Consider the following 13,397-nt stretch of genomic DNA (forward strand, 5'->3'; position numbering starts at 1 on the left):
GACAAAAGGTTTTAAGTTCAATCACTTATTCCTATTTTCCTATTCCCACTCAAAAATGATAAATGCACTAAATGTACAGTATATCAAATATGTCATCTGTTAAGGAAAGCGCAAAATAGCAGACAACCAAACACTGGATGTTGCTGCTTCCAGACCAAAAGAAATAGTGACATTCAGTAAACAGGGTGTTGCATTGAAGTTAATGAGGAGGCTTATAAATAGGCACAACTTTCCCCTCCAACATATTTGAGTGTCCAGGCTTCAGATTTCCTACAGTGTATATAAGTGCAATAACTACAAATAAATACATAGGTTTAATTCAGGTACAGTGTAAAGCATTGAGATTGCAAATTGAAAATGCTTACATTTTATTTGGGAGAAATGTTCACTGCAATGATATTTTTCTAACAATATTTCAGTGCCATTCAGTTGTTGGCTGCATGTGGTTTGTAATGAGTGAGTATGTCCAGTAAAACACCTCAAGCTGCTTCAGTTTAAAGCCCACAACAGTCACATTCTGTCTTGTTATATTGTCCCCTGCTGTTTCAAATGTACCTGAAAACAGAGCTGGCAAATAAGAGTCACCAAATGTTGAGGTGTGTCCTAGTCTGAAACAACTGATATGCAGCATTTTAAGGCTTCTATACAGCACGTGTCAGGTTTATAATAGCAGTGAGAATCGGATATCCGTGTAGCATAAAGACGTCATCCTCTAACCCTCCACCTGTTTGTCAACATGAAGCCTCTTATAAGGATCATGACAAATTTAAGCCTAATATACAGTGATTTCCAGATTGTTTAATAACTTTGCAACACAAACATTTGAAATCTCAATTTGAGTTTAATGCACAAGAAAACTAATTTTGCACTTTGTTTGCACATTCCAGCAGGGCATTTGCTTTCCGGAGAACACGAACCCAAAAAGCGTATCCGGTACAACACGTGTGCGTTTCGACACAGCGGAACACTGACTTAATTGAAAAAACACAAATGGGTCCATATACATTTTTGCTTCTGTAACATCGAGGCCTGACAGACATCATCACATCTTTGCCACGAGTGACTTTATAATATGACTCTGCGAACCGATTTGAATCATTCAAAAAAAAAAACATTTAAAAAAATCCAAAGACTAATTTTCTCATCAACAAAAAGGCAAAATTACACATAACCTTAGATTAGGATGCTCTCAAAACATGTTTTACTCAACGTGCAGCCCATCAGAAAGAACACTACACCACAGGATAAATGAAGGCCTGATCATTAGAAGAGATACGACAAACAGGAATCACATGTCAGCCCTTCACTCTTTACTCTGGGCATTGATCGCTTGAATATGAAAGTCACACGATACACTTACATGTACACGAAGAGCAAACACAGCATTAATAAAAAATAGATATCATCTTTTATCTAGTAAACGTTCTGGTGCTTTCTTAATTCTAATATCAACAAAATCAAATGCATAAAACCATTTCCGGAATTCCTCGGACGGAGTCAGTGTGTGTTGGACTCATGAGATACATACAGTTAGTAGGGTTATAAGTAGGTCATATGGCGTGTGCATGTGCATTTTACAGCATACGTGTGTGATGACTTTGTCCATTCAAAAATGTGTGTTGAGAAACAACATGAGCATAAGGGACACTGGAGAGGCAGTGTGGTGCACACATGGATTGTCTTCACATTAGGCTCCGATCAGAGGGATCCTGGGAATGTTCTCATGCTGTCATAGTGGATGAGGACAGAGGAGCACCCTGCTTGGTAGGAACACCGACACCGTCGTCATACGGCGGAAGCAGGACCTGTGCATAAATAGGAAAGGACACGCACTTTTAAATGAGAGGGATTTCCTCTAATGCTTCCACAACATTCTCATGTTGCAACTGTCACAACAACAACCAATTCGGAATGTTACTGCACACAGCACAAGCAGTATTTGCTCTACTGTACAGTAATATTGGGGGTACATGCCCTCAAATGAGATGCAACAAATGATGCAGCACAATTCTTCACCACGACAAACTATCCATCTCTTTTCTTCCAGTTGTCCTGTTCACAGTCTACCTCAGCTGGCTTTGGATGAGAAATGGGGTCCACCAATTCTCTGACTTTTGAAAGTGTATTCAAAAGTGAGCCTTACGACATCTGTTGTAATTGTCATGATTTGTTCTGAGCTTTGGTTTTGTGTTCCTTGTTAGTTCAGTCTACAATGCCATGAGACTGCTTTGGGTTCCGAAAGGTCGTAAATATTCACATTGATCAAGCTTTGGTTGGTTAATTAGCTGAACTACGCAAAAGCTCAACAAACAATTTAACAAGTCATGATTACAATGCTCGAATAAACAGACTCTGCTAAAGTAATCAGGACTCAAATATGTTTCTCAACTACATCCGAACAGCCTTTTAGGTATTGACAGTGTAAGAAAGTTGTACAATTGTAAAAGAATTGCAAACTGTGTACCCGCAGTGCATGAAGCATGGAGCCACATCTTTCTACCGTATGTGTGCCATGTGACGCTACGTATGTAAATCAATCGGAAGCTCCAGGCCAGCGTTCTACTTCCTTCCTCACACAACATGATGACTTCATCGTTGTTGATGAAACTAACGAAGAAGATAAAAATGGGCCCTTGATGTATGGAACAAAGTTGTACATTATTCTTCAGAAACACTCCTTTGACTACCTTTTGGACATGAAATCAAGCACCAATTAGAATAGGAGAATTAACGAGGGCCTAAGAATGGCGACTAAATGCATGCTTTATTGCACATTTGAATCTGGCATGTTGACTGCGTGTGGTCAACCAACAGTGTTAGTGTGAGCCAATAGAAAACTTGATTAATGTTCACACAGGTGGCCTAACCAGGATATGGTTACAAATTCAATTTGTCCATGTGCTTTTTATATGTGACTTTTCACAAAGTGAAACAGTTCAACAGAGCATAGACTACAAGAGAGTACAATCTGATGAGAAGTGCTGTATCAATCCTGTAATACTGTAGTTTTTACTTTCCATTAACAGGTTTAATTTCACGATATTGCTATTATTGTGGTTGTAGTTTGAAGGGATGTAAAACTGGATGTACTGCATCATACTGAGGACTAATTCTATTCTATTCTAATTCTGTGACTTACCGTTGTGTCATTGCTTGTGACATAAAGCAGAATTTCAGCAGTGCCGCGACTGCACACATATCTGTAGCAGTTCCACACGCAGGCTATCAGGTAAGCCTGGCGTGAGAAAAGAGTATGATAACAGTGAACTATAGAAAATCAAACCTCCTTTTGAGTTTATTCATGAGAAACGGACATTGCGAATGACGCCAATCCTATTACGCACAAGTGGGAGTTTGAGTACAGAGAATACTTCTACTTTTCCACATAATGATCGCACGTGATCTCACAAAAACAAAGAAGAAACACTTCAGGATACACGCCGATGTTTCCCAATTGTTCCCAAAGGTTGCCGGAGCCGGGAGCCTTGTAAAATGGCGACGTTCTAAAAAAACTACTTGCTCTGGTAAATACTGCTTGCCGTCTGGGGAACCCACTTTCATACATAAAACGACATAACATGACATGACATTTTTGTTTCTATTTATTGTCGTTTTCCGTGTTCGTCAGTCTCGGATGCTTCTTTGATGGGCTACATTCGGTTTCACATCACCACTCTTGGGAGTCATGACTCGGGAGAAGTCGGCATTCCCCGCACACATGGAGAGTTTTGCTCATAAATATTAAAGGTGTTCATGATTTAAATTCGGGACGAATCCACTCTTAACACATCAGACCAAGGGAGAATTTTGGGAGCCGATCAGCGAGTCTAAAAAACAGATAAGCATGCATACTGTCATTCTTGCCATAACGCTCACAAAGCGAGCGCATTGGTCACATGATAGTGCCAGGCTGACAATCTCTGTTCTAGATCATCCTGAATGTGTTTGATTGGGTTGAGGTCAGGGGTCTGTGTGGGCCAATCATCTATACCAAACTCTCCCAACTGACTTTACAGACCTTCCTTTGTGCACTGGGGAACAGAAAGGGTCACCCTCAAACTGTTTCCACCAGGTTGGAAGCATAGCATTGTCCAAAATTGCTACTAGAACATCATGCTGAAAAAAAAGAATCTCCTCAAATGAAAAGAACATACCTTGAAGCCCAGAATACAGCTGATGAAGATCAGCACGATGAGAACCAAGCACACAGTACTCAGGGCAGCAATCTCCTCTTTGTAAGGGAAATTGTCAGGCTAAAAGGGAGAAGAAGGTAAAGCGTGGACATACCTGAACATGTAAAGAAATCTCATTATGAAATCACTATTACTATTACGACTATTATGTAGATTTCTTACCAATTGCTGCAGGTAATCCTGTATCGTGTTAGGATAAACCACAATGCTCACAGCAACTAGGGTGTTGAGTGCAAAGTCAAAGATCTGGTAGCAAAAAAATGGGATGATCCAGGCAGCACGCATCTGGAACAGAAATTTGGATTGCAGATTTTCAGATCAATTTGCACAAGATGCTAAATCCTAAAAATCTAACTTTGCATTAAACACATCTTAAACCTGTGTTGCAGGGAGAATATTAATAAATGTACAATAATCTGGATTTCTTCGGTTGAGGCTGTTCATCATTAGTCTGTAAGTACAAAGCCAAATCACACTTCGGGACAAAACAAACGACTACTGTGTACCATTGTCACTTGCAGTACTTTAACCAAGTATTAACATGTACCGGATTATGGAAATAAATATACGTTTTACCTTGTATGCACCATATGTTGCCATCCCACATATGAGTATCATCAGCAGAGAGATGGCCGAGGCAATGCACATATCTGAAGCAGAAAGACAAGGCAAACCTATTGTATTTGGAAGAGAATGTAAAATGAATCTGCCAAATGTGGTTAAAAAAAGAAAAGTGGATAATCTTTATTATAGGGGATGTATGGAGAATTGGGTGAGATCAGGCAGCACTAGCTTGCAGAGGATACTATGATACAGAAACACCCACATCCCCCACAGGTGCAACGCCCCATGTATCATATCAAAGCCAAAAGGTAAGCAGAGCTGCACTGAGTTTTGTTGTCTGCACAAATGAGCGTTAGCATGTTAGCCTCTGATATATATATATATATATACTTGATTGCTTGGTGAAGTTGTCAACGCAGCGGTATTTGTGTTTAGCGATATTGGATGAACTGCTGCCCCCACGAGTGAACGCTTTGTTGTCCTTATGGGCACTTGCTTTCCCCCCCCCCCCCTTACTCCTCCTGCAAGTAGAAGACCTTGCTCGCCTGTTCAATCCCCTTGCTCCACGTCATGGTAACAACATCCTCAATCGCCATTGAAAGAAATTCACAAATGCCAACCTAGCTCGACGTATCGTATAGCTAATGCACAGACACATAACAATATGGAATACATGCAAGTAAAGAGCAAAGTTTAGTTTGATTTTCTACAATCTGCAGTTAAAAGAGCGCCGCAATGAATTATGGGAAGCAGCAGTAAGGATTATGATGCTTTGCACTGCCTACAACTCCAAGACCATCACTGTGTGGCACATTGCCTAATGGTTGAGCCAGCAAATAACTCATCTTTCTCACGTCCGCAGGGGTTGACTTTCATGTCGCACAAGCAGAGGACACCCACCTTGAGTGTGTGGATGGTGACCTCAAGTGGACAAATAAATACCTGCACCTCTCTGCAGCATCACATGCTGTGTATTGCGATTATATTGCATATATGAAACTTGAAAATGTATGTAAATAATGCAGCAAGTAATTGGTTGCTAGTTTGTCTATTGCGGGTGTTTTCTGGAACACAACTTTGGACTGAAGGTGCTTTATTTCTTTTCCCCCACTTCATCAAACATTTACAGTAACCCGCTATTATCCTGGTATAACTTTCCTCATTCTGAATGTGAATTACGTGGATAGCTATCTCTTCAACAATATCATAGAAGGGTCAGGTTTGCACAATTAATAATTGATGACAGGCCAGCCACTGGTCGGTCCTTGATGGCTTTCATTCTGTCTTATCACAGAACCACAGTGTGTTTATTTGATTGAAGCTCAAAAGTCCAAAAGCACTCACTTGGCAGAAAAAAAAATCATCAGTCAGCTTAATCCCTCAGAAGGACACTGGAGTCCAAAGGTTAACAGTGGCTGTCACTGAGTCCCACCTGTCAGACTGTTCTGAGTGCACACCTGCTCCAACTGTTAAGGACGCTTTTCAAATGCTCAGCACCGACCCACATTAAGCTTGTGTGCTGTGCCTTGGGCTTGGCATCACAAAAACAAAAAAATAAAACCTTGATCTTGACATCTGTGGACTTGTGCCATTTAGAATGTCTGTCAAACTGTTGGGACTAAGAGCAAAGTACTCTGAGCAACTTACTGGCGTCATCCATGACATCCAAGTCATTAGCCAACTCAGCGGTGGTCAGGTGGTACTGCTCAGGATCACCGAGCGCTGTGAGCAGGATGAGTAACACCACAGCGTTGATGAGCTTAGGGACACACAGCATATGGGCAGATAAGACTAACAATGTAGACAAGGAGGCAGGTGCAATGAGATTGGTTAGACCAAGAAAACGCCAACTCCACTACCTCAAGAAATTAGAATCCACTGCTTTAATACATCAGAAACAATCAAAATGGTTTTAATGTAGAACAGGGGTCTCCAACGTGGTGCCCCGTAGGAGACATGAGTAGCCCACGGGCCTGTTCTAAATATTGCTCGCCACTGATGAGACATTGTGATTTTCTAGGAAAGTTGGAGAAGTCACCATTTGAAAATGTAAACACTGGCAAAGATTTTATTCCGAAATAGAGTGTTGCATATTGATATTTCTCTGCTTCCTAATTATTGTGAGAAATCATTAGCATGGTCAGAAGGTTCACATAAATGAACAGAAATTAATTGTTGACAATGACATATAATATTTTTATTTTTTTTTTCATTTCACAACTTGTAACCCTTCGCATTAATCAGTACCCAAGACGTAGCTCTCAGTTTCATAAAGGTTGAACACCCCTGATCTAGAAATTAGGTAGAAATTGGCCTTCTGAAAACTACTTTCCTATGTGCTTAATAAATCTGTATAATATGAGTTTTTCTTTTTGAATTGAACCGCTGAAACAAATATTAGAAACGTGAGAACAGTCAGAAATATTGATGAATTCAACTTTGCGGTTCAACCCGCTCCCGGCCTCTTGCCCAAAGTTAGTTGGTATAGGCTCCAGCTCACCTGCAACCCTAATGAGGACAAGGGGTACAGAAAATGGATGGATGGATGGCTAGGACAGTTAATTCCAATTTTGACAGCGCTCCCTTAAAGCAGCCCAATAGGCAGGTGTATCTTATAAAGTGTCTAGTTAGTGTATAATACTGATGTAAAAGTGCAGAAATCCAGTGAATATTTAATTGTATATATTTTTTTTTTTGGGGGGGGGGGGGGGGGGGGGGGTTGCTTTAGTCTGGTCAAAAACAGTTTTCCAAACACTGATCAGGAACGGAAAATTCAATAGGCAGCCTGTAACAAAAGCCGGCCGCTACCTGAGGAGGCCCACAGTTCATTTATTTATTTATTGGGAGAGCACATTTTTCCACGTGTGCGCTCTTGTTTCTCCTCTAATTTATAATCCCACGATGGAAGGTGAGTTACATCTTATGTAAATATAAAACAGCCCATAATCACTACTTGTCATTCAATTGGATGATTGCTGATATGCGGTGCTCACCATGTACCAGACCCCCAAGATGATGGTTCCAGTGCGGACATGACAGCACAGACAGCAGTTTGTGGAGTACCACTGGTCCCACGGGGATGTCCTCATCATGTCAACCTTTCAAAACTACGTCGGCGCTCCCTCACAGCGTGGCGCCACAGTCCAGTCCAGTCCACCACTTGCACCCTACTTGTTACCGATCTCTGCGAGCAGATTAACCGTGAAGAGCCCCAGCGTCAAAATGCCGGAACATATGTGATACAACTTCCGTCTTTCAAAATAAAACATTCCAGTCACATTTTATAGATTTTTGTTTTTGTTTGTTTTTTGGTTAACTCATACGGTGCTGTATACCCCATTGTTGGAAAACATTTGTGCTCAAGGGCCACGTTTAAAAAGTGTATGTATAATAGTTTAATAATCAAATAATTCATTCAGATTTGAATCTTGCTCACTATTTATAATTAATGCCATTCAAATTTATTCATCACTTATGTCATAAAATAAATACAAATATTTGGTAAATGTAAAAATATACAAACCCCAATCCGTCATGCCGGACGTCACGTGACCTAACCCGGAAAACGCGATGTTGACGTACTTTGCATGGTTGCACGACATCATTGTTTTGAAGCCCAACTAGCTAAAATTGTGTTTTCTTTATGGCTGTGTTAAAAAAAAAAAAAAAAAAAGGAAGACACTGACACAGACGTTTGAAGTTGTTTGTCAATGGTGATTTCATTTATTAAGCAAAGAAAAATATTCAAAGTTACCTGCGCCGTGTGTGAAAAAGTAATTACACCCCTGTTAAATCATGCATTAATCGTGGCTAATCACAATTTTTGATTCATTTTCACTGATCACACCCAAGCCTGATTAACCTCCAGACCTGTTAAATCAAGAACTCACTTAAAAAGAATCTGTCCCGACAAAAATCAAGACGGCCAAAAGATCCAAAAAAAAAAGCTGCAACAAAATGACACAATCTCAAGAATTTCCAGAACAGTCGAGAAACAAAGTAATTGACATCTATCTGTCTGGAAAAGGTTACAAAACCCATTTATAAAGCTTTGGATTAGAAAAATATATATATACTGAAAAACATCATTCCCAAGACTTTGGGGAAAATATTATATGGACTAACGAGATGAAAGTTGAGCTTTTTGAAAGGTGTGTGTCTCGTTACATCTAGCGTAAATGTAGCACAGCATTTTAGAAAATGAACATCATACCAACAGTCAAAACATGGTGGTGGAAGTGTGATAGTCTTGGGCTGCTTGGGCTCCTTCAGTACCTGGACAACTTGTTGTGATTGCTGGAACCATGAATTCTGCTCTTTAACAGAAACTCCTGAAGGAGGCCATCAGTTTGTGACCGCAAGCTGAAGCGCACTTGGGTTCTGCAGTAGGATAACGATCCAAAACATACCAGCAAGTCAACTTCTGGCTTAAAAAAAACAAAATGAAGGTTTTGGAGTGGTCTAAATCCAGATTTGAATTTGATTGAAATGCAGTGGCATGACCTTAAAAAAGCCGTTCATGCTCAAAACAACTACATTTTTGCTGAATTCAAACAATTCTGCAAGGAAGAGTGGGCCAAAATACTGTATATGTATACTTTTATTATATATATATTTTTTTCCCCATAAGAAAAGAAATTACGATTAAAAAAACAACATTTTAAGTTCACTTAGGTTATTTGTCTTCTATTTAAATTTGTTTGATGATCTTAAACACCCCTTCTGGAGCCGTCACCTTATCGTGGTGGAGGCGTTTGTGTGTCCCAATGATCCTAGGAGCCAAGTTGTCTGGGGCTTCACGCCCCTGGTAGGGTCACCCATGGCAAACAGGTCCTAGGTGAGGGACCAGACAAAGCACGGCTAAAAGACCCCTATACAAGACCCCTATACAAATGGATTTAGTTTCCCGTGCCCGGACGTGGGTCACCGGGGCCCCCCTCTGGAGCCAGGCCTGGAGGTGGGGCTCGAAGGCGAGCACCTGGTTGCCGGGCCTGCACAGCCCGAAAGGGTAACATGGGCCCCCCTTCCCATGGGCTCACCACCTACAGGAGGGGCCATAGGGGTCAGGTGCAGTGTGAGCTGGGCGGTGGCCGAAGGCGGGGACCTTGGCGACCTGATCCCCGGCTAGAAGCTGGGTCAAGGGACGTGGAATGTCACCTCTCCGGTAGGGAAGGAGCCCGAGCTGGTGTGTGAGGTCGAGAAGTTCTGACTAGATCTAGTCGGGCTCGCCTCCACACATGGCTTGGGCTCTGGTACCAGTCGTCTTGAGAGTGGTTGGACTCTCTTTCACTCTGGAGTTGCCCACGATGAGAGGCGCCGAGGAGCTGTGCCTGTACATCCGGGTTCACCCTGGTGGACGAGAGGGTACACCTCCCTTTGCCTTCAGGTGTGGGGGGGGGGGGGGGGGGGGGGGGGGGGTCCTGACTGTTGTTTTTGCCTATGCACCAAACAGCAGTTCAGAGTACCCACCCGTTTTGGAGTCCTTGGAGGGGGTGCTGGAGAGCCCTCCTGCTGGGGACTCTTATCATTCTGCTGAGGAACTTCAATGCTCACGTGGGCAATGACAGTGAGACCTGGAGGGACGTTATTGGGAGGAACGGCCCCCGCGATCAAAACCATATTGTTCTGTTATTGGACTTCTGTGCTCATCACGGATTGTCCATAAACACCATGTTCAAGTATAAGGGTGTCCATACGTGCACTTGGCACCAGGACACTCTAGGTTGCAGTTCGATGATGGACTTTGTGGTTGTGTCATCGGACTTGCGGCCGCATGTCTTGGACACCCACCTCGACAAAACTCCTCCATATTGAGAGGAGCCAGATGAGGGGACTGGGGCATCTGATTAGGATGCCTGCTGGACGCCTCCCTGGTGAGGTGTACCGGGCACTTTAAAAGTCTGACATTTGAAGTACTGGGTTTTGATTTCCTGATTTCTGATCGCTGTTTTTTTCTTCTTCATATTTATCACACTTAAATATTTCGGCTCATCAAGTCAATGCCAAAATCTCAAAGACAATCCAAATAAGTATGGAATATAAAAACAGTTTCTGAATGCTGATTTTATTTATTAAGGGGCCCTCTATGAAAAAATAATTGCAGGATGAAAAAAAACATCATGCCAGTAGTCAAATATGGTTCTGGCAGTGTGACGGTCCTGCTTTGCTTCCTCAGAGGGGAATGACCTTAAACAGAGTTCACTTCAAGATGACTGAGTTGAAATAATTATGCAAAGAATGGGGCAAAATTTCTCCACAGTGAAGCAGAAGACTCATAACCAGTTATCACAAACGCTTGATGGTAACCAGGATGTGGAGGTTTCCGAGAGGAATTTGCATGCCCTTGTCTTAATTCTGGCAGCTTGCAAGTCTGAAACAATCAGAATCAGAATCATCTTTATTTGCCAAGTATGTCAAAAACACACAAGGAATACTTTGATTGTTGGAGTTGATGAATGAGGAAAATGAGAGAGAAGGAAGAGTAGAAGTGGAAAGTGCGGTGGACCAGGAAGTGGCAATGATTAGTAAGGGGGAAGTTAGAAAGGCATTAAAGAGGATAAAAAATGGAAAGGAAGTTGGTCCTGATAACATTCCTGTGGAGGTATGGAAGCATCTGGGAGAGGTGGCTGTGGAGTTTTTGACCAGCTTGTTCAACAGAATTCTAGCAGGTGAGAAGATGCCTGAGGAAAAGTGTGCTTGTGCCCATTTTTAAGAACAAGGGTGATGCGCAGAGCTGTGGGAACTATAGAGGAATAAAGTTGATGAGCCACACAATGAAGAAAGAGTAGTGGAGGCTAGACTCAGGACAGAAGTGAGTATTTGCGAGCAACAGTATGGTTTCATGCCTAGAAAGAGTACCAGAGATTCATTATTTGCCTTGAGGATGTTGATGGAAAAATACAGAGAAGGTCAGAAGGAGCTACATTGCGTCTTTGTGGATCTAGAGAAAGCCTATGACAGAGTACCCAGACAGCAACTGTGGTACTGAATGCGGAAGTCTGGAGTGGCAGAGAAGTATGTTAGAATAATACAGGACATGTACGAGGGCAGCAGAACAGTGGTGAGGTGTGCTGTAGGTGTGACAGAGTAATTTAAGGTGGAGGTGGAACTGCATCAGGGATCAGCCCTGAGCCCCTTCCTGTTTGCAGCGGTGATGGATAGACTGGAATCCCCGTTGACCATGATGTTCACAGATGACATTGTGATCTGCAGTGAAAGCAGGTGGAGGAACAGTTAGAAAGATGGAGGCATACACTGGAAAGGAGAGGAATGAAGATTAGCCAAAGTAAAACAGAATATACAGCGGCTGAAATAAATATTTAACATTGCACCATTTATCTCAAATATATTTCCAAAGGTACTATTGACATGAAAACATCACCAGATGTTGGAAATAACCCAAGTAATCCATACAAAGAAAGTAGAACAAATGAGCTCAGAAATTAAGTTGTGTCGAATGTGAAATGACACAGGGAAAAAATATTGAACACCCCAACTGGTATTTATTTAATACTTTGTACAAAAGCCTTTGTTTGCAATGACAGCTGCAAGACGCCTCCAGTATGGAGACACTAGTCGCATGCATTGCTCTGGTGTGATTTTGGCCCATTCTTCCACACAAGCAGTGTTCAAATCTTGAAGGTTCCGTGGGCTTCTTTTATGGACCTTGAGTTATTTCCATTGATTTTTAATTGGATTTAATTTAGTAATTGGCTGGGCCATTCTAGCAGCTTTATTTTTTTTCCTTTGAAAACCATTGAGTGTTTCCTTGGCAGTATGTTTTTTTTTCCAGCAATGGGGTCTTGTGTGGAGAGTGTGGATACAGGCCATGCCGGTGGAGTACATTACTCACTGTTTTTCCTTGTGACAAAGGTACCTGCTAATTCCAGGTCTTTTTGAAACTCTTCACAGGTGGTCATTGGCTGTTGGACAACTCTTATTCTGGTCAAATGTTCACGTCAATACCACCTTTGGAAGAATATTTGGTGAGAAAATGGTGAGGTTAAATATTTCAGCCACTGTATGTGCATGAATGAGAGTGGTGGAGTGGGAAGACTGAGGCTACAGGGAGAAGAAATAGCGAGGGTGGAGGACTTTAAATACTGGGGGTCAACCATCCAGAGCAATGGTGAGTGTGGTCAGGAAGTGACGAAACAAGTCCAAGCAGGTTGCAACGGGTGGCGGAAGGTGTCAGGTATGTTATAGGACAAAAGAGTCTGCTAGGATGAAGGGCAAAGTTTATCAGACAGTGGTGGGGCCAGCCATGATGTACGAATTAGAGACAGTGGTACTGATGAGACAACAGGAACCAGAGCTGGAGGGGGCAGAAATGAAGACATTGAGGTTCTCTCTAGGAGTGACCAAGTTTGATAGGATTAGAAATGAGCTCATCAGAGGGACAGGTAAGGTTAGATGTTTTGGAGACAAAGTTAGAGAGAGTAGACGTCGATGGTTTGGACACGTCCAGAGGAGAAATCGTGAGTATATTGGTAGAAGGATGATGAGGATGGAGCTGCCAGGCAAGCGAGCTCGAGGAAGACCAAAGAAAAGGTTGATCAATGTAGTGAGATATGAGGGCAGTTGGTGAGAGGATGCAGGAGACAGGCTTAGATGGATAAGGAGACGCGCTGTGGCGACCCC

At 42.2% G+C, this 13,397-nt stretch overlaps 1 protein-coding gene across 1 annotated transcript; it reads right to left on the minus strand.

Annotated features, from left to right (window-relative positions):
• Positions 1 to 821: 821 nt before the first annotated feature.
• LOC133479359 (lysosomal-associated transmembrane protein 4B-like) lies at positions 822 to 7,976 on the minus strand. Its single transcript, XM_061776247.1, has 7 exons — positions 7,751 to 7,976; positions 6,405 to 6,516; positions 4,770 to 4,843; positions 4,356 to 4,478; positions 4,155 to 4,253; positions 3,140 to 3,235; positions 822 to 1,805 (listed from the first exon to the last, which is right to left on the minus strand). The coding sequence occupies exons 1-7, from the start codon at positions 7,847 to 7,849 to the stop codon at positions 1,722 to 1,724; spliced, it is 687 nt and encodes a 228-aa protein (XP_061632231.1). The 5' UTR covers positions 7,850 to 7,976; the 3' UTR covers positions 822 to 1,721.
• Between the last annotated feature and the right edge of the window lie 5,421 nt (positions 7,977 to 13,397).

This window comes from Phyllopteryx taeniolatus, chromosome 6 (genome assembly GCF_024500385.1).
Source record: "Phyllopteryx taeniolatus isolate TA_2022b chromosome 6, UOR_Ptae_1.2, whole genome shotgun sequence".
Lineage (NCBI taxonomy): Eukaryota > Metazoa > Chordata > Actinopteri > Syngnathiformes > Syngnathidae > Phyllopteryx > Phyllopteryx taeniolatus.

Excerpts from the sequence above, each read along its gene's own strand:
- LOC133479359 (XM_061776247.1), bottom strand. The coding sequence starts at position 7,849 with ATGATGAGGACATCCCCGTGGGACCAGTGGTACTCCACAAACTGCTGT. Across the intron at positions 6,517-7,750 it reads TCTTGGGGGTCTGGTACATG|CTCATCAACGCTGTGGTGTT; the intron begins GTGAGCACCGCA and ends TGTGTCCCTAAG. Across the intron at positions 4,844-6,404 it reads GGATGTCATGGATGACGCCA|ATATGTGCATTGCCTCGGCC; the intron begins GTAAGTTGCTCA and ends TTTCTGCTTCAG.